The sequence below is a fragment of the Heloderma suspectum genome, chromosome Z (genome assembly GCF_057233095.1).
Source record: "Heloderma suspectum isolate Gila_16-S chromosome Z, 16-S_ref, whole genome shotgun sequence".
Lineage (NCBI taxonomy): Eukaryota > Metazoa > Chordata > Lepidosauria > Squamata > Helodermatidae > Heloderma > Heloderma suspectum.
Window position 1 is genome coordinate 6,985,754 of NC_139476.1, and position 20,803 is coordinate 7,006,556.

The 20,803-nt window shown below is 47.9% G+C and overlaps 1 protein-coding gene across 4 annotated transcripts in view; it reads right to left on the minus strand.

The window, feature by feature from the left end:
* Positions 1-20,803, minus strand: part of DOT1L (DOT1 like histone lysine methyltransferase) — an 89,466-nt gene that overhangs the window by 15,482 nt on the left and 53,181 nt on the right. For 3 of the 4 annotated variants that reach the window (XM_084826142.1, XM_084826141.1, XM_084826140.1), the window contains exons 11-23: positions 20,240-20,346; positions 18,596-18,637; positions 17,733-17,816; positions 15,727-15,964; positions 14,770-14,883; positions 13,639-13,730; positions 13,024-13,125; positions 11,381-11,518; positions 9,916-10,041; positions 6,530-7,014; positions 4,786-4,909; positions 2,239-2,385; positions 1,202-1,331 (exon numbers count right to left, since the gene is read on the minus strand). In XM_084826142.1, the coding sequence (XP_084682268.1) occupies positions 1,202-1,331; positions 2,239-2,385; positions 4,786-4,909; positions 6,530-7,014; positions 9,916-10,041; positions 11,381-11,518; positions 13,024-13,125; positions 13,639-13,730; positions 14,770-14,883; positions 15,727-15,964; positions 17,733-17,816; positions 18,596-18,637; positions 20,240-20,346 (1,929 nt within the window). The remainder of the gene's footprint in view (positions 1-1,201; positions 1,332-2,238; positions 2,386-4,785; positions 4,910-6,529; positions 7,015-9,915; positions 10,042-11,380; positions 11,519-13,023; positions 13,126-13,638; positions 13,731-14,769; positions 14,884-15,726; positions 15,965-17,732; positions 17,817-18,595; positions 18,638-20,239; positions 20,347-20,803) is intronic. The other variant, XM_084826143.1, reaches the window with a different exon arrangement.

Here is a 20,803-nt window from a genome sequence, read left to right on the forward strand (position 1 = left end):
AAGGCTCCTTCAAAAGACCAGCCTCCTAATGTGTGGAGTAGGAGAACAACTCTAGCAGCAGCATTGAAACAGCAGAAGAAAGACCTTGCAAGAGATGCTTCTACACAAAACTGTTTCACTTGGTGTCAAGGCAAATGGAGAGCAGGCACAGAGGGAATGTCTCTTGGGAAACTCTATGACTGCTTGAGCGGCACCTACCTGACAGGCCTCGGATGAGGACTGCAATAAATGGACAGGCTCGTATAGAATGAGCTGGTCATTCCACCTCTGTTCTGCTGTAGGCTTCATAAGCCAAACGCACCAGCAATTGCACCTCGACACAAACTGGTATGACTGGGGGACTGAGGAACCTTTGAAGCATCCAGACTACAGGGGGCAGTGGGTGCTTCCAGACGAGGCATTCACCCTACAATTGCTCTGCCTCATTCAAGGAATTTTACGGGGAGTCCAGACATCTTCATCTTCTGTCTGTAACCCTCCTGTGTTTTCACACCACTTCTTCCATCTTTTCTCTTTCCACAAAAAAAGTGTCTAAGGAGGAAAAGATGGAACAACTGCTCGATGTCTCTCAACTGGTAGTGCCAGGAGCTGTCTGGAAGCACAAGGAAATTTTAAGCTGAGGTGGGGAACCTGTGGCCCCCCAGAAGCTGTTGGACTGCAACTCCCATCATCCTTCACCATAGGCCACGCTGGCCGGGGCTGATCGCAGCGGGGAGATCAACAACATCTGGAGGGCCACCAGTTCCTCACCTTGCTTTAAAACTAGTCTCCACAGGTTAAAGTTGGGGGAAAACCTTTTAAACCGTGCAGCTCTCTTATTAACACGGGAAGCTGCCTTATACCTGGACACATCTCGCCCATAGCATTGTTTTTGCTCTGGGCAACCAACTCTCTGTGGACTCAGGGAAAGATCTTTCCCAGCCCTGCTATTCAAGATTCTTTTATACTGGGCGATGAGACTGAATCCAGGACCTTCTGCCTGCGAAGCTTCACGCTTTTACACAACTGGGGCAGAACTATCAGGGGAGATGCATTCCTAGCCTCCTGATATTGGAATATTTTAAGCCCTGTCTTCCAGCGAGAGAGGTTCAAGTCAGAGTCCATTTCCTCCATGGGTGAGAACACGTCTCTTTCTGAACCTAGCATGCACTGTGTGCTCAAACCCATCCAAGTGGGAACACATGGGGGCGGGGGGACTCACCTGAGGTAGCCAAAGTCAGTGGCTTGTTGCCAGCAGCATTGCTAATGCCGTTATGAGAACTAGCACCAAATTGTTTTTCAAGTGTTGAAAAGGAATCTCGGTTCTGGTAGACAGGGCTAGGTGTGCTTCTCTGGAAGAAGAAAGAGAAGTGCGATAAACGTCAGCTGGGGAAGATACAGTTTGGCCTCCTAACTTATGTAGGAGTCTAGACCACTGGCACAGCAGCCACAAAGACAGTGTTAGATACACTTCAATACACTGAGACCCCGCCTTCCCAGAAGGAGACATTTCCACCTCTAGATGGGAACGCAGGAAGCGGCTTGACACCAGGCCAAGCTGTTTGTTCCTGCAGCCCACTATTGTCTCCTCTGTCTTCCCCATCACTGGCTGCTACCTGATTCTTCTGCATGGGGATGCCAGGGATCGAACCTGGGACCTTCTGCATGCAAAGCGGGGGCTTGACCACTGAGCTACAGCTCCTCCCAACTAGGAAAAGGGGTCTTCGATACAACCCCCACCACCCACAGGGCTATTCTAATTTGCACGACACTTTCCAGAGGACAAACTCAACTCCATCGGATCAACTACTCTTTGAGAGAGGACAGGCTAAAAATATCAACGACAAACCCAGAGACTGGTCCAAAGCTGCTCAGCAAGTTTAACGGATGAAGAAGGCTTTCAGTCTGGGGTCTTCTGCCCCTAAACCCAGCACTCCACTTACTGGATTAAGCCAGTTGGTAGAATGCCGGCATGTCTCTAGAATCAATGCAGACTAGCGGGTGCTTTAAAAAAGAAAATATAGAGTGGAAATCCTTAGGAATCTGTGCTATGCATCGGATTCCAAGTAAGATCCACGAGGATAAAATGGAAGTGGTTTAGCAAGTGCGACTGAAGAGGCAGAACTATCTGTGAGGGATGCCTGCTGCGTGTCCTCACAAGCACACTTAGAAGATGCTGTAGGGCATTGCAAGCTGGTTTGTCTCCAGTCTGTCTTTACTGCAAGGCAGGGGGGGGGGGATAAAAGCACCCGTACTCACCACCTTCTCAACACGGCTAGGTAGGACTACGCTGGCCAGGGGGATACTAACAGGGAGCTTATTGGGCTGGACTGTGCTGAGGGGGATACTGATGGGAAGGCTGGTGATCGTCTCCCCGTTATTCACTGACGTCCTCTCGCGCAAAGCCTGCAAACACACAAAGCAGACAAGGCCAAAATTGCAGCTTTGCGCCTTCGGCCGGCGTGTCCAGGCCGCGGCTGTCCGTGCAAGGGCTTAGGGCAAGGGGACGTTTTTAAGAGTTGCCAGCACTGCCCCATCCCAACACGTACTCTTAAAGATGCAGACATGGTCAAGTGCATCAGCCAGCCAACAAATACACACACATACGCACGGCTTGTTGTTCAGATCAAACTTCTAGCAGGGGCCCATGTGAACACAATGACAATCACTCCCGCCTGAAGGGTTTACAAGGCCAAGCATTTACACTTCGCAGCAGCATCTGCAACTACTGCAGTGCAGGGGGAAGTATTTCCATAACTGTGTGCCAGCACCGGTGAGGTACACAGATGGAAGGGTATGGCGGAAGAGCAGCTAGGCCATATTGCACCATGTACTGGTTCTCGCTGGCAAGCGAACAGTGTCCATTAGAGGCAGTAGCCATTCACGACAAGAAAAATGCAGGGAAAGGGACCACAGACTTGTGCCCAGTGCAACTTTAATCAACCCAGTTTCCAAACATGAATGGGAAACAGCGAGCTCTGTCTTCCACGGTTTACTCTAGCTGTAGGTCAGTGTTGTGCCTGTATAGACGTTAACCATGCCACAGTTACCACGGCTAGCGTGATATAGTTCGAAAAACGTACAGCCTGCTGTTAGTCATAAATTCTTGAGGTGGGGAACAAACATTTAAATTAAACTAAACCATCTGAAGGAAATGCAGGGTAATATATACCTACAGCAAGCAATATAACTGAATAGGCACATTAACCACAGTAAATCCGTCTAAAGAAGGCCTCTAAAGCCTAAGGTCCCAAATGTGGAGGCACTCCATAAGCAGTTGGTTCCAAAACTTGAAAGCCAGCTTCAAGAAAGCCTTCTCCATATTAGCTGCCAATCTGAGAGAAGATCGAACTTTAAATTGGATCTTAAAGAGAAGGAAGGTCCAAGTGATTGCCCACATAACCAGGGCTTGAAGTGGAATTTCAAACTGTAGTGACAAGGAAATCTAGTTCAGCTTAACCATTCTTCACACCAATGCAGACATGTATCTATGCCAGAGGTGGGCAGCTTTGGGTGGTCTGGGGGCCAATTTCCAGTCCCTGGACTCCCATGGGAGACAAACTCCTGTCACTGAACTGTCTGCAGAGGCAAAAGGACTGGTGGCAAACCATTACAGAGACTCAAGAGGGCCACATTTAGCTTGAAAGCAAACTGAATTTAGCACTTTTGAGTCTCTGTAGCAGTTTGCTACCAAATTTTGGTGGCAAGTCACCAATTTTTTAGCCACTGCACTGCCAAATTTCAGCAGTGGGTGGCAGCAGCAGGGACTCAATCAAGGCCATGGTAGGGGGTGTATGTGGCCCCTGGGTCACGTATTGCCCACTCCTTATCTATACCATGGTTAAAGCAAGCCATGGAAGAGAGGATGGGAGAGCCAACAAGGCCACATCACACTTTCCACATCCTAGCATGATTTAGAGATCAGGAAAATTCACATCTACACCTGTTTTTATGACAGAGCTGCTAAGTTAAATGGATGACATCTGTGCCATTTTATTTGTTCTGTATTGCAAACTGCTCATGACTTGGCATTTGGTTATGATGCCCATTTAAAGTGAAAGTTCTACAAAACAGATGTATTCTGACCCCCAGCCCCAGCCGTAGAATTCAATTTCGTAACTTTTTTTCCCTACCTGTTTTTGACCAGGAAAGACACAGGGCTTGCTCACACATAATGGTAAGCCAGGAATATTGTGGCTTAATGAACCATTATGTGAGCAGTGTGCTAGTACACCCAAAATACATTTGATCCCACTTCATTCCTCCCTTCACACAAGCAGGCAAAAAAGCCAGAAAGGGCTAACTTTGCATTGCAGCCAAAGCTGGGATCATAGTTAGTGCTCCCAAACAAGCCAGGATTCATCAGCCAATTTCAAACCCTGGTTTTAAAGCTGGCTTACAAATCCCAGCTTGTTTGGGCACACTTAAACCTTAATCCCAGTTTCAGACATAATACAAGCCTTACTATTTATTTATTTCCATTCCTGGTTTGTTTACCCACTCACAGAAGGGGAGGACTGAAGCACGACCAAATGGGCTGCAAATACCATCACATTACTTTGTGGTTAATTAAACCATAGTTCCTGGGTTACCATGATGAGCCAACAGAGCCCCAGTGATAAACAAGTTGTCTCTCGTTCAGGACACCATCCGTGGTTTCCCAGTCTAGACCTCATCAATACTCTCCAGTCACGCTGTTTCCAGAAACCCAGCACAATTTTCCCCAAAATCTCCAACTGGTAATCACCGCTCATGTCCAAAGGCTGTGCTCAGATGTTTGGGGACAGGATCTGGCAGCTTCCTTACCTTTTCATTAGCAATCAGTGAGGCTGCTGGAGAAGAGGGCCGGGCTTCAAGAGGGCTCATCTTTATGCCGTTTGATATCGTAGGGCTTGGAAAGGTAAGGCCATTCTCTTTTAAGTGCTCAGTTCTGAAAAGTAAAAAGGGTACAGAGTTTTGAAAGTTTCCCGTTAGTCCAAAGTCTTGATGAAAAAGGCACATCTCTTTCAAGCTCAGACAGGTTCCATGTTTGTTTGCTTTTAAAAACACGACAGATGTGTTCATCCAGTGCAGTGGCTTTTAAACTGCAATCTGTTCTTCAATGAGACAGTCAGAAATGGCAGACAAGCTTCCAAGAAAGCACACACTTGTCATGTTCTCTGGCCTCGATCCCTCATGCTCAGGGGAGCACTAAGAGGGGAAAGAGGCTTCATCAACTAACCTATCATTACTGATAGGTTACTCCAGGACCGTACAGGCTGGAGGACGTTTTATTACTAGACTCCTCAGACTCAGAGGGCACCCCCCTGATCCAGTCCTCACTCCCTCCATGCCATAGGCACCAGGAGCTGCAGAATCAGACAATGGCCCTTTAAGAAGGAGAAAGCTCCTCAGAGGGGATGGGGATAACTGCAGTTCCAGTCCTGCCAGCCTTCATAAGGCTTCGTAAGGCCTCTGCATGTTACTGAGACAACAGCTCTCGCTGAGTGAGTTAAAACAACAAAAGAGCTGTCCAGGGTCCTGAAAGACCTTTGCCATCCTGCATAGCCAGACTTGACTTTGCTTCATTGGACCTGACTCTGTCTCAGCCTGGTAGTACATGCACTTGCTTCACATTAGTGCTTCTGGGAACTTTGAGCCGAGCTAGACAGGGCAGCACCGTTCCTGATCTTTCCCTGCAATGTTTGTCCTATCATCAACATTCCTTTGTGTTCCTTTATGGAAAGTGCTGAAGGAACAAAGTTTGAAAGCCATACTTCTAATACATGACACCCCCGCTCCAGATGGATTGCTTCCCCCTGGTAGGAGAGCTTCTCTCTCTGGGGCCTGTCTTGGAGGTCCCTGCTCCTTTAAAAGTCTTCCTCTGAGGAATTAAACTCAAGGCAGTGTCTTCAGTATTTCCTAAGAAGTACTGAGGAAGTATGTCTTTGCACAGTGCAAAGTTAAACTACGGAACTCACTACCACAAAAGGTAGTGCTCTGACAGTGATTTAGACTAATTCACAGAGGACAAGGTCATCAGTGGCTACTTGTTATGGTGTCTATATATTAGCTCCAGTATCAGACGCAGCATGCCTCTGAATACCAGTTGCTGGAGAACACAAGTGGGAAGGTATTCTACACATGCTCATGTCCTGCTTGTGTGCTTCCGCCAGCCATCTGGTTGGCCGCTGCGTGAACATTATGTTGGCCTAGACAGGCCTTTGGTCTGATCCAACACAGCTCTTCTTCTGTTCACTAGAAAGGCATCTGGCCTCCACAGCTGGCCAAATTTTCTGCTGCCAGCAGAACAATTACTTCCAATTCCCCTCCTGCCTAAACTGACTAATCCTGGGGAGGGCTAGGGAGAAAAGAACCTGCCTGGACCTCTTTGGGGATAAAATGGAAGTGGTGATTCACAAAGTTGTCTCAGAGCAGGCTGGGAAAGGGCCCTCATGGCTCTAAAGCGAGCACAATTTGCACAGATTCACCTCTCAGGAGTGGCAGGGCTAACCCACTGAGGGGGGGTGCTTGGCCAGCCTAGTTTCCCACAGTGACCCAGACCACCCACCTCTGATGGTTCTCGCTGGGCGCTGCTTTTCCATTGCCTAGATGGTCCTGGTTCAAATGCCTCCGCAGGGCGATCTTAGCCGGGGAAAACCTCGTGTAATCCGGCAAGGACAAGCTTGAGGCTTTGTCTGGCTTCTGTCTGCAGCTGTGGTTTGGGGTGCAAGGAACAATATCTTGGTCCAAGTGAGAGGCTGGGTACTGAGGGGTGCTCTGCTTGGAGGAGGGCCTGCCGAGCGCGCCGTGGATCTCGTAAGTGGTGGCGTGGCCGTTCATGGACAGCTCAGGACTCAGGCCGTTGATCTGAGGTGCAGGGAACTTGGAGCACTCCAGCTCCAGGTGGAACGTGCCATGGTCAGGCTCCGCCTCGCGGCTCAGGTGGCTTTTGTGGCGCGGCTGTGCGGGCAGCGAGTCGTCAGGGGGCATGTACGATTTCAGCTGCAGAAGCTCCTGCTGCCTTTGGCTCTTCTCAAGCTCCACAATGCTAATCTGTAAAACAGAAACAAGAAACATTAAAACAGTTATTATTACAGGAGGTTTATTATCGCCATCACCTCCACCTTTACGGAGACACTCACTTTATATTCTATGGTGCAGAAGCTGCTTTTGCTCCCCTTTGCAACTGGCACCGTCTTTCTCCGCCGTGCAGGAGAGCCAGCCATGCTTCCAGCAGAAAAGAGGATGCTCGCTGGCCTTGCTAGAACTAGCCCAGGAAGTCTTTTCTTCCTTGCAAAGGGTTGTGGCTCTCTCCTCCAGGGGGCACTGGACCAGGACGTCGAACTCTTACCCTTAGAGGATCCCTACCCCTTGTCCTCAAAGAACAGGCTCCAGAATTAATGGTTCAGGGAGCAGACTCAGCAACATAAAGGCTTCCCAAGGTTACCCAGGACCCAGTTCTCCAGAAAGACCCCAAGGTCAGCTCCCCTACATCCAGAGATCGCATTACCACCCTCAGACTCAGGCCATGAGGACACCAGCATGCCACAAGCAGTCCCACATTGTTGCAGCCTGAGAATGCTAAAACAGGCCAGGCCCCTTTAAGAGACAAAGCCTCAGGCAGTATGGAGTGGGGCCAACTAGCCTAAAGGCAGCCAAGCTCTTACTTAAGGCTCACTCTTTTTCTGGTCATTGTTGGAGCAACATAAGGCAACCTTGTCTAGCTTCCAGCCCCAGCAGCCCAGCTTGGAGCATTCTGTGGTGCCAATCTATCCCTGCCTCGCTTCCCTGTGAAACCTGAAGCACCAGTTCCCGGCTCAAGATCTGACCCATAGTGGAATCCTGCAATCCAAGCGACAGCACCGTGAACCCCTCAACACCACTGAGGCATTGCAGGGCCTTATCAGGACCCTTGGCCTGATAAGGTACTGAAAAGGTGGGCAATGGTGGGGGTCCAGTGGCCATTTTCACCTCCACAACACACACACATGCCACCCACCCCCCTGCTGGTCTGCCACCGAAATCAGCAGCAAGCTATTAAGGAAGCCTAAAGCAGCCAAATCTTGCTTGCTTCAAGCACTGTGAACTGCTACAGAAGCCTAAAACGGCCAAATCTCACTTTGAAACATGCAAGATTGTCTATTTTAGGTTGTCGTGGCCTTTTACCAGCAATTTTGGCAGCAAACTGGTAAAGTTTTCAGGCTGCTACTGCAAATTTTGGCAACATAGCAGGGGGGCAGGCAGGGACGGAGATGGTCTCAGCAGGGGGTAGCAAGGATTGCATATTGCCCAGCCCTGTGGTACAGACACGCAACAGATATGCAGCAGAAGCATTCCTTCTCCCGATCAGATAAGCCACTTTGGGTTCCTTGCAAGGGGAAAACAGGCAGGACATAAATAAATGAAGGTATGTATGTATGTATCAATGAATGAATGAATGAATAAATGACTGAAACCACCATAAGAATCAGCTGCTAGTATGACCGCCCCACCAAAAGTTCACAAAGCTGCAGCTCTGTGCAAACCTTGCTGCTTTGAAGCAGGCAGGACTGGAACTGAGGGAGGCTCCTCCCACTGAAGGAGGCCAAGCTATATGGACGTTTGCATAGCCCTGCCTCCAAAGCAAGGTTCTGCTCCTGGATAATCTTCACCACTGAAGGAGAAGTGCAATTTTGATATACAGCAACAAGATTGAGGTGACCTGACCGCAATTAACCCCCAGACAAAGTTCAGATATGCTATTCAGAAAACGTTTCCAGTAGCCTTTTCCAGGAAACTTTGGTTTTAATTTTATACACTCCTGGCCAGGATCTACTAAGGGCTTCTTCACATGGAGCTTTTATCCTGCTACTGAGATGGCTCTGTCACAGAAGTTTGCAGGCTCTTGAGATGACGCCGTTATCCTCCAGGGTGTCTCCCACCATTTTCCCCAGGCTATCCCATGTTTTCCCCAAACACAAAAAATGTGGTATTTTTTCCAGCCCATGGAACAGGAGCGCCATGACCTCCCTGTGAAATTCTCCAATATTCTCCAACAGCGGAAGAAACCGGCTGTGGGCATTTGTTTTCAGTTGCTGGAGGCGCAGTCAGGATGATGAAGGCACTGAGAAGGGGCAAGAGCAAGGGCTTGTGTTCTCTCCCTCCCTTGTGCAAGGAGGGGAGGGCGCATGGTTTGAGGGAGACTCCTGCCTCCGCTCAAGTTTTGCTGAGGAAGGAAAGATCTGCGCCCAACCCTCCCCCACACCAGCAATTTTCCCCTTTGCTTCAAGGCGACCCCCCTGCCAAACTGCCCAAATCCTGGCTGCAGCGCAGCATGCTGCCCACTCGACCACAGCAGTACCAGACAGCACCAAAGAAGTGCATTGCTCTCAAACCACATGCCTGCCATGTAAATGCTTGAGTACATTTCTCGATTGGAGAGAGAAGAGTGTAAAATGCCTCCCTTTAATTAAGGGGACAGATCCGATCCCTCACTCCACCAAGCTCAGAACCAACGTCCTCGTCCTCTGTTGATTCAGAGCACCCCATTAACTTCAATGGGGCTCACTCCCAAGTAATTGTACTGAGAGTTGCAGACTTACAGTGTAGCAGTCCCCATCCACCAGTAACATGCAAGGGGAGGGAAAGGGGCAGGAACCAGGGAGGAATTATCACTACACCTCGAGCGGCATCACCACCCCCATGAGAAGGAAAGACATGAAAAATAACACCACAGGGGACAGCCATCTAAAGAGAACAACCCAGTCCTGCAACGATACCGGATGGAGAAAGAACAAGCATTCATGTGGAATTCTCCACCACTGTGATACAGCCATAAGATGGCTGCCAGCACTGTGTCGTGAGAAAAACCACACCCTCCAAGCAAACACAACCCAGCAAATCCCTGGGGGTGAAGTACAAAGAGAATCAGCAGCGATTTTTAATATGGGGTATTACGCTCAGTCCACACTCTACCTGCAATTCCAAGCAATGCTTTTGTTTCTCAGAAATCTGATTTTTCAGTGCTTGCTTTTCTTTGAGCAGATTCTCCAGTGAAAGCGTCGACCAGTCTAGCTTCAGTTCTTCACATCTGGCCTTCAGCTGGAAGGATGGTGGGGGAGAGGGAAACAGGGAAAGATGTCAGCTCAGACGATGCACACTTCAGCGGTCTAAGAAAGTAGTAGTACTTCACCTAGTATAAAGCTAGGGTACATTACAGTAATTGACTATAGGAAGCTGCTGTGAGACAACATGAGACTGTTTGATTTTAGTTCATTACAATCTACTCCAGCCTTCCCCAGCCTGATGCCCTCCAGATGTGTTGGACTGCAACTCCCATCATTCCTAGCCAACATGGCACTGATGCTGGCTGGTGATGATGGGAGTTGCAGTCCAACACATCTGGGGAAGGCTGCTTTCAAGTGTCTGATTCAGACCAGGGAGGCCAGGATTCAAATCTTCAGCCATGAAGCTCATTGGACCTGGTTCACATATAACAACAGCCCATGATTTAAACAGTCCATGGATTGTCCTGGCAAGCAGGAGAAAGCAAGCATGCTGCTGCCTGCCACTTCCACTTTTAATCAACAGCCCTACTATTGGCCAGGTTGTAGGCTGTTGATCGTGACATGCGGACCTGGAGCACTGGTTTGTTCAGGGCCTAACAACCCAGTAGTTAACCATGGTTTGTTGTTGTGTTAACCACTGGGCTGTTTAGTTCCTAAACAACACATTAGACCGGGTTTGCACATCACTCTAACAACTACAAAGGTTGTTGATTAAAAATGGAAGTGGCTGGCGCACTGCAGGCAGCACGCCCACTCTCTCCTGCTCATTCCTAATAGCCCATGAATTGTTTAAACCATGGGCTGTTCTTCCGTGCAAACTGGCCCAGCGTGACCTTGCTCTACTACTGAGCTATGGCGCATCTGGCTAAAAGTAGAAGAGCATAGCTGTAATTTTTTGCTTCCAAACGTATAAAATGTCTTACACAGAGTGAGACTGCTGGTCCATCTAGTCTACTGCTGTCTACTCTGACCGGCAGTGGCTCTCCAAGGTTTCAGGCAGAGAGAGAGGCAGGCCTTTCCCACTCCTGAATACCTGATCCTTTGAAAAGTGAAAATGGCAGGGATTGAACCTGGGACCTCCTGCATGTAAAGCCTGTGTTCTACCACTGAGCTATGGCCCCTTCCCCATCCTGAGGCCTTTGGAACAGGTTTAAAAGATCAAAAGAACTTAGGTTGCAAGTCACCTTGGGAAGACCGCAGTCTCGAAAGGCAGCTAAGAAAGGCATTCAAGAAAGTTAAGTAAAAACAATGGGAATTTGCAACTGACTTCAAGGCCCAAGGAGAAGCCTCACAAGTCAGTTTGGCTGTGCAAACCAAGGCAGGCCCTTTCTCACAAGCTGAAACACCAGTCAGACACAGTTGGAAGCACCCACCAGCTGTAAACTCTGGTTCCTGAGTTCGCCATTATCTTTCTCCAGCTGCTTGGTCTGCTCCTTCAGCTGCTGGTTGTGAGCCGAAATCTCCTTCTGAGCCTGGATAAGGTCGTTGTACGTCAGTGCCTTAACACCCAGCTATGGAGGGGTGGGGAGGACAGAATTTTATTTATTTATTTATTTATTGCATTTATACCCCGCCTTTCTCCCTCTCGCAAGGAACTCAAGGCGGCTTACATTATCCTCCTCCTCACCGTTGTATCCTCACAACAACAACCCTGTGAGGTACGTTGGGCTGAGAGTCTGTGACTGGCCCAAAGTCACCCAGTGAGCTTCCATGGCCAAGTGGGGACTAGAACCCGGATCTCCCGGCTCCCAGTCCGTCACTCTCACCACTACACTACACTGGCTCTCCAGTGGAGAATATGGAGAATATGGAATATTCTACACTGGAGAATATGGTTAGAGCCCATACTGTTCCAGTGATAAAACAGGGCGCATCTATTTGACACATTTTTTTTAAAAAAAGCACTGTCACTTTGCCCATGTGCCCTTCAAGGCCACACCGGGAAACTGTGTGAGCAGTTTGTACCTGACCTCACGGCTGGGACCACTGTTAAGGACCAGGTGATCTACAAGTATCCAATCACTGCTCTGGCACCATATACTCTGCCATCTCTGATTAGGCTATTACTCTGTTGTCTGGTTTAGCCAATATTATTGATCCTTGTGTGTTTTTGCTGGTAGATTGCACTGTGGTTTATAAAGTGACGTGTTGCATGGTTTCTGCTCATTCTAAAGACTGATATTGAAATCTGACACCATGTGTTAATTTCAGTGATTGGTATTGGAGACTGTGCCATGAATCTGAAATGCCATTTTAATGTTACGATTTTCAACTTAGTGACAGGCCCTGCGTAAGTTGCAATGAATTTGTAATGCTATTGTACAGATATGAAATTAATTGCTCCTGGTTTGTCATTGTAATGCTGTGTTATTTGATTTGATTGTTTGCAAGCATTACATGCCTCCCTTCAGCAAAGCTTCCAGGGTGGCGTTATGTGTTGTTTTCTTCTTATGTCTTTTGTTCGAACCGCTTTGGGCATTCTCAGGCAGAAAAGCCACATAACAAATTAAGAGTTAGCCAGCAGCAGCTTGTTTCCTGCGCAATGTACTCAGGGCTACCTAGATTCACCTCACATGGCCAACAAATTTATTCCTTGGTCTTTTAAATCATAGCCCATCATCTTCCCCGCACCTGTTCATGCCAGACGTCTGATGATTCCTGGTGACAATGCCAAAAAACCTCCCCTCCCCTAAATAGCAGAAAACATCCAAACCACATCTCCCATGATTATAATAACCTGTGCTTGCCTACCAGCTCTCATCCCATTGCCTATCCCATTAATGCCAATCTCATTTCAGCCCTTGGTTTCGGGTTAGGACCAATTGCCAGTCTGATATCCCTGAGGCATGGAACTCAAACACACTGAGCCGGTCTTGTTTTCTTGGCTGGGACGTGGACTTCCAGCTACCACACAGCCTGCAGTACGAAGACCACCAGGACCCATGTCTGCAGGTAGCCTTTTTGCGTTCCATCTTGCTGAGGACAAACACACACACAGCACCCTCCTCCCTTGTACCTCATCCAGTTTCTGCTGGAAGAGTCGCTTGATTTCTTCTTTCTGAGCCTGGCAATGAGTAAACAACTGTTGGGCCTTCCCCAGCAGTTGAGTATTCTTTTCCTAGAAGGGAGAGGGGGACGGGGGAGACAGACACATCATTACCACAAGGGTGTTGATTCTACCTAAGCCACTGGCTGAGACAGCAAGCATGGAGGAGAAAGGGGTCTATCAGTGGCCATTAGCTACAGTTGCTAAAAGGAACCTCCATGTCCAAAAGCAGTCTACCGCCAATTACTAACTGCTGCGGACAAACAAGAAGGGATAGCTTCTTGGATGCACCTGGTTGGCCATGGTAGGTAATGGGTTGTTGGACAAGATGGGCCATTCAGTTTTATCAGTTCTTATGTTCAATCCTCCCCTCCCTTTTTAAAAAAGGAAAGAAACAGAACAATCTAATGAGAGCGTGGATGACACAGGACAGAAGTTATGACTGTGGATGTCAAAGCCAGCGGCCACCCTCACACCTTGCACTAGTGAATTGCATAAAACTATTCACTGCGTCAAGGAAAACCTCCTTATGCCTGCCCTGAATCTACTGCCAATCCATTGGCATCCCTTTCGAAAGAGGCCTACCTTCTCCTGTTCCAACAACTGCTGAAGGTTCGCCTTGTACTGAGGAGTCTTCATGTAGGCCATGAACTGCATGTACTGGATCTTAAAAGAGTCTGCAAGACCAAGGTGGGGATGGAAAAACATAAACGACAGCTCTGCATTCAGCACTCAGTAGCCAAACCTTCTGCACATGCTCAGCTTGTTGCATCTAAATAATTTCCCAACACTACCTGGGGTCATTTGTGATGAGGCAAGGCAGTGTAAACTTTCACTCCTCTGTTGGCCGCTTCCCAAGGCACCCACTGCAACTACCTTGGCATGCTGAAGCTTCAGCCCTTTTCCCTCTCTCTCTGTTCTTCAAGGTTGAGATTTTATGGCAGACTGACATCTAGGCCACATTGTGCTGTACACTAGATCTGGGGCAGGCAGAAGGTATATCAGGATCTACCAGTAGATCCCTGGGTGATCTACAGGCAACGCTTGCAGGCTCCCAGTAATAAAAAAAACCTCTCTCCTCTTCTAAATTAAGGTGCCAAAACAAATTTACAGGGACGGGAAGAAGAGACTAGAACTGGAATTTTGTATGAAAGACTGCGAGTTTAGTGTTGGGACTGAAAACATATTTCTGGGCTGACCTCAGAGGCACCCAATGCCTTCATTGTACATTCCAACACCAACACCCCAAGCCATTGTTTTGCACCAGGATCTAGTCGGTGGAGCTCAGAGTGAGAGTAAAAAAATAACAATGTAGGTCCCACAACCCTGAAGCTCTCCCTGACCCTGGTCTAGATTCAAGCAACCACTTCTACGTTTCTCTTCAGGTTGTGCTCAGACAACCTCCTGTCACCAGCCAGGTCCCACTACTTCTCAAGGGGGACAACCCAGTCTTATCGTTTCTATATAAACATAACGGAGGCACACAAATCCATGTCTTCACACATAAAAGGAGTGAGGTCCCTGTGGCACAGATCAGGGTCCTCAGAAAAAGTCTGGCGAATGTTTTAGGAAGGTGGACACTCGAGTGATGCGTGCTTCTTCACTGTGAGGGGGAACATGGCAAGGCACAAATGCGTTGGCAGGGCCTTCCCTCCCAGACCTTCCACAAGCACAGTGGGATACTGCCTGTCCATCAAGGAAGGAGGAGACCCTTACCTAGCAGCTTCTGTAGTGCAGGTGGGGTGGGAGTCACCAACAGCTGGTTCGACGAATGCCGCTGCACTTTAGGAGGTAGTTGGTAAAATGGACTACGAGGTGACCTGTATGCATCTGCAAAGGAGGACAACACAGGCCCATTAAGCTTCTCACTTTGTTTTAGAGTTCCTTTGGCCACCAAGAGATTATAGATTTATACCTGCCCTTCCATGCAAATATTTCCAGGGTGACTTAAAAATAACACACAACCAGAGACAACAGAACCCCAAACAGTGATGAAAACCACCACAGACAGCAGCAGGATAAAAAACAAAAGCAACTGAAACAGTTCCCATCACAGATCAAGCGGCTTGGGAAAATAAAATGGTTCCCACCTGCACCAGAAGTGGGTCAAAGTAGGCACCAGGCGACCTAACCTCCCTGAGCAGGGAACCCATAGATGGCTCCCTCTTCTCTCCAGCCATCATCCATCTCACTTCAGGTAGTGGAGCACCCAGAAGGGGACTCAAGGACAACTCAAGTGTATGGGCAGGCTCGTGTTTGGGAAGGTGACCCAATGACTCTTCTACCTAACCTGGTGAGTTTCAAGATGCTTATGACTACCTGTTAGCTACCTGAAGACCAGGGAGGGTATAAATTATCTGAATTTTAAAAACAGACTGGTTCTGTTCAGCTACAGATTACTAACACTGGTTATACATGGAGAATTAAAGTAGGGACATATTTTAAACCTAGCCTCCATCCTGATACAGTTACTTTCTACATGCAGGGTAGCACTCCAAACATGCAACATCTCCCCACCTACATTGTGAAGTAGTAAGATTATTATTTATAAAATACTAAGATTGGCATGATCTGTGCAAAAATTGGTGTACATTTCAGGGAAGTGATGCTGCACGATGCTTCCAAGTTAACCAGCCCTAGACCGATGCAAATGCCCTCAACTCTGGGGCTTACCCTGAGGAGAGGATGAGCACGTCTGGGATACGGTTTGAGCATGGAGAAGTTCCAGCGCGGTTTGGTTCTTCTTGGTCTTGCGCTCTGCATTCACAATATTCATTTTCTTGGGCCGCCCACGCTTCCTGCCTGCCATTTTCCTTCCCTTTTTGCTCAGTTTCTTCTTGCGCGTTTTGGACGGAGATGGCTTTTTGATGGTGTTGGCCCCGGGGGGTTTCTCTTCTTCAGCCCCATCGTCCTTTTTTAAAACAGAAAGGAAAGAGAGTTCCTACGACGTTCTCTCAGTGCTCCCTATGGGGAAGGGCAGCAACCCACACAGAAGTTCCCAAATTCAATCCTTGGCATCTCCAAAAAGCAGGGCTAAAAAAGGCGCCTCCCTCTCTCTGTTGGGAGACTCTGGGAGCTGCCACCAATCACAGAAGACAGGGCTGGGCTAGGGGGATCTGCATGTCACTAAGTCCTTTTCTGTGGAAAGCTACTGTTCCAAGGAGGGTTATAACCTTTCCCCCTGGATTTTTTTAAAAAGGAGATCTAAAGCAGAGGTGCCTAGGCACATAGTCACATGCCCGCACCCCAAACGCATATGGTGGGACTTCTTATTGCTGCGGTGCTCTCTCACAGCAACATAGGAGGCTGCCTTATACTCAGTCATCCTACAGTGTCCTTCTAGCCCAGCAACGTCTATTCTAACGGGCAGAGGCTTTTCACTATTTCAGACAGAGAGCAATCTTTAGCATTACCAACTACCTGGCCATTTTAAGTGGAGATGCCAGAAATCGAGCCTGGGATCATCCGCATGCAAAGCATGTGTTCTACCACTGCGCTATGGCCCCTCTCTTCCCTTTGCCTCCAGCATTTTATCTACGATGGATTATTACAACCCTGGGAAAGGACGTTGCTCAGTGCGAGAGCCCCTGCTTTGCATGCAGAAGGCCCCAGGTTCGATCCCCAGCTTCTCCAGGTAGGGATGGGAAAGACTCCTCTTGGAAACCTTGAAGAGCCACTGCCACTCAGTGTAGAGGAGGTGTAGGAAACCTGGGGCCCTCCAGCTGTTTTGGATCACAACTCCCAAACAGCCCCAGCCACCATGGCCAAGGTTAGCGATCATGTGAGTTCTAGTCCAAAACATCTGGAGGGCACCAGCTTACCTATCCCTGGCGTCAGCGCTGGCGCTGGCACAAGCTCTCCTGCTTCCCGAGACAGGAGAGACGCATGCCACAGTGACGCATTCCACCCTCCCTGTCCCCACCGGCACTACAGCGAGTGCTCCGGGCAGGCGGCAGCTCTGGAGACCCCCGCCAGCCCCATTCTCCCTCTGCAGCAAATGCCACAATGGGAGAGTGGCCAGAGGGGCGATCTGGAGCACCCGGAAGTGGTGGGGTGAGGTGGGGGATTCACCCCTCCTCATGAGAGGGCCGGCTCTGCCTGGTGCAGACAATGCCATGGCCTGACTCACTACAAGGCACTTTCCTATACTCTGTTCTGTTTTGAGGAACAGCCATTTCAACAACAAGACAACTTGAACAGGAGGCCTGCTGTTGCTAAGAGAAGGCAGGTGACACAAGCACTTGGTACTGTAACAAGCCACTGACATTTTGGGAAGACCTGACTTGAGTAGCTAAATCCTATTAGGTCTGCAAGTCTCCTCCAAGACTCCATCTTAGACTGTTACAACTACAGACTTTGTGGCTTTAACATCCTGCCAGCATTCTCCTCCTGCTCCCACTACCACCACTTTGCATAACATCCAGCCTGTTGAAGAGGACTGAAGAAGCTAAATGCTTGCTCACTATTTTGTGACATTTTGGTTGGCCTTAATAATGGCAATCCCCTACTGCAGATTTTAGATTCCTCCCCCTATTCCCTCCTGTGGATCAACCCAACTATGCATGCCTTTTCTCTGATCAGTGCAGGAGATTGCTGCCAACCCCAACAGCACACAACCCAAGCCCAACAGTCAGGAAACAGAGGTAGAGACATGAAGTGGAACGTTTGTGGGATCAGACCTTGTTCTCGTGGACCTTTGTCGGAGTCGTTGTGTTACTCTTGTTTTCTCTTTGCTGTCGGCGTCTAGCTGCCTCTTGTTCCTCCTGCAGAGAATAAGACAACTAGTGAGGGGGAGCAAGAGGAGGAGGAGGGGTATGGAAGAGGAAGATTTTTACCCACCCAGACAATCTGGGGTACAAGAAAACACCACTGTATGTCTAAAAATTATTACTATGCAGGTACCTCTCAGACAGAAAGCTATAAGCAAAATGTACTGCACTGATCCTGCATCAGTTACGCTGGTCACCAATCTGTTTCCAATCTCTTTCAGTTTAAAGTGCTGGTACACGCTTATAAAGCCCTTTGTCAAGGATTGGGAATAAGTGGCCTTCCAGATGTTGGTGGACTCAAACTCCCATCATCCCTCACCATTGGCTAGGCTGGCAAGAGCTGATGGCAGCTGCAGAACACCAACATCTGGAGGGGTACATATTCCCCACCCCGACCTAGATGCTGCAACAATAAGAGTAAGAATAATATAGCAGCTTTCTAGTACATCTTTGTATCCAGAAGTACAAGAGCCATTTTTAAGCAGCCGCTAAATTGTGCCCAGTACCACATTCTGCTATTTTACCGAACTGCAGCGCGCGCGCGCGCGCGCACACACACACACACAGCTCCGCTCACACAATTTTCTAGAATATCACAGCAGTTTTACAACCCTTTATTCTATGGAAGTAGAAAATTCATGTCCCCCTTTTTCCTGTTACGATACTGGAAAAAAGGAGCCATCCGTGTATGCTTCTATACACTATTTAACAGTTACACTGTTTTTGTTTTATTTTTTAAGCAACACATTTTGTTGCCAAGAACAATCACTTACCCTGAGTTTTGGATTTTTGAGACTAGAAAAATAATTTTCAAGCTACAAACAGAAAAGCAGAGAGGTATTAGTCATTTGAACACAGAACATGTTAGAGGTTCCTATGTTGTTTCCACAACAGACATTCCCTCCCTCAAATTTCCCCCACACCATGCAAACACTTACAATGTCCTACTTTCTAAGGACCATTTGATACAGAGGCCATATTTGCATGTCACATTAAACCATAGCTTGGCACAATGTGTTAACAACATATTTAACATCGTTTAGCATTTCAGACTTGTAAGCTCCCCTCTTCTCCTTCAACTGGGAGGAGTTTGGAAGCTTTGGCTTGCACTTTGACTTAAGTGCAGTCTGTCATGTTATACAGACCAACAAACTGTGGTTAACATTAAACAAGCCAACTTCAAACCAGTTATAGAAACTGGCTTGTTTGAAACTAACCATAATTCATATTAGCCACAGTTCTGGGTCTGGATGACACAGCAAGCTGTGATTAATCAGAAGCCAAAGTGCTAATAATAGCCTGGTGCCTACTTTGTGCTCTTTTTGGCACCAGGTGATGACCTTCTTATTATCCCAGGCATTTTAGTCTTTCCATTTGTGTTGTTTTAAATCTGTTAGGGCACAATCCTATGCATGTTTAGACAGAAAAAAGACTTACAATTCCCAGCATTCCCCAGCCACCAATGGGGCTTTACTATATTTTAAACCTTTGCACTGCTGCTACGTTTTATTTGGTTATTACTTATTTTATAGTATAATTTTAAACTTTCATATTGTATTTAAGCGTGTTGTATTTCATTATTTTAATTACTGTGAACCATTCAGAGAGCTTCAGGTATTGGGTGGTATACAAATGTAATAAATAAACATAAACAAATCGTATGCATGTTTGGGGAGAAAAAAGTCCTGCAACTCTCAGCATTCTCCAGCCAGTTGCAGGACTTTTTTCTGTCTAAACATGCACAGGATTGTGCCAAGTAATAGTAAATAGGGAGGCATGACCTTTTAACTCGGAATACATGGAACCAAAATCTCACTTTTCCGCAGAACATGGGTTAGGCATTCTGCAGCTTTTTGTCATGAAGATGAAAACCAATCCAAAGCAGAGTAGAAGCATACTATTGAGAGGTGAACCCTAATCAGGATTTAATTTTAAATTGTTAATTTTTAATGTAGTCATACTAGCAAAACATCTGTCATGACAACAGTCTGGGGGTGGGGGGAGATATCTGGAGTTAAAGCTTGAAAAATGCAAGGATCTCTGAGGGTTCAGTGGATCAGTTCAGACCAGTTACCTTTAATTCTCCTCAGCTGTCACTGAGCCATCCGCCATTCCATCAGGCTACTCAACTGTTTCTATCCCAGCTGGTCGTTATATGAACCATAACTTTCAGAGCTGGTGCCCCCTACCCCATCCCCTTTTCCTTGTGTGTCCTGCCTTTCAGTTTGTGAATCTGAGGGCAGGAGCCATCCTGTCCTGTAATACTGTTCGGGGAGCCTTTCTGGCTAAAGAGCAGGTTAAAAATGCTGAAGCTTCCTTATATCATTCGTCAAATCTTGACGGTTGATCCATAGCCCAGATTCCAGTATGGAGTGCATTCCAACCAAAACCCACCCCTACCTTCTGCTGGTACTCACTATGGTTCGATCGATAGTATGCAGGTAGTAAGAAACCGGTTTCCCGGTCCATGAGACAGATCCTTTCAGTGGTGACAGTTCTACAACCCTCATTATAGTGCCAATATCTTTGAAAGAAAGGGGGGGGGGGGAGATGAACAGAGTTAGGAAGAAAATAGAAATATAGGCCAGCAAATGCACTTCAGGGTGACTTGTAATTGTACAGCTACGCTAGGACTTTCTAGCTGTGGCCTGGTGGTTGTGTAGGAGTGTTGGAGAGAGATGGCAGCGCCATGGGCAACTGCACACAAACCTAGGTCAAACCTGATGGGGTGTGTGGTCCAATTCAGGGTCCCCAACTTCAGTGGCTATGGCTGGAGACTGAAAAGTAACACCATCCTAGGAGAAGAAGCAGAAGGCCACGCTTCCGGTATTTATACCACGCCTGGCCAATCCAGAGGCAACATAATGCCTGCCAATCACAGGGGCCAATGTTGCACGCTGCTATTCCCTTCTGCATCTGAAGAGGGCTCTGAGGCCCAAGTGAATACAGTCCATGGTAGCTCACCAGACTGGGTTTCAGCC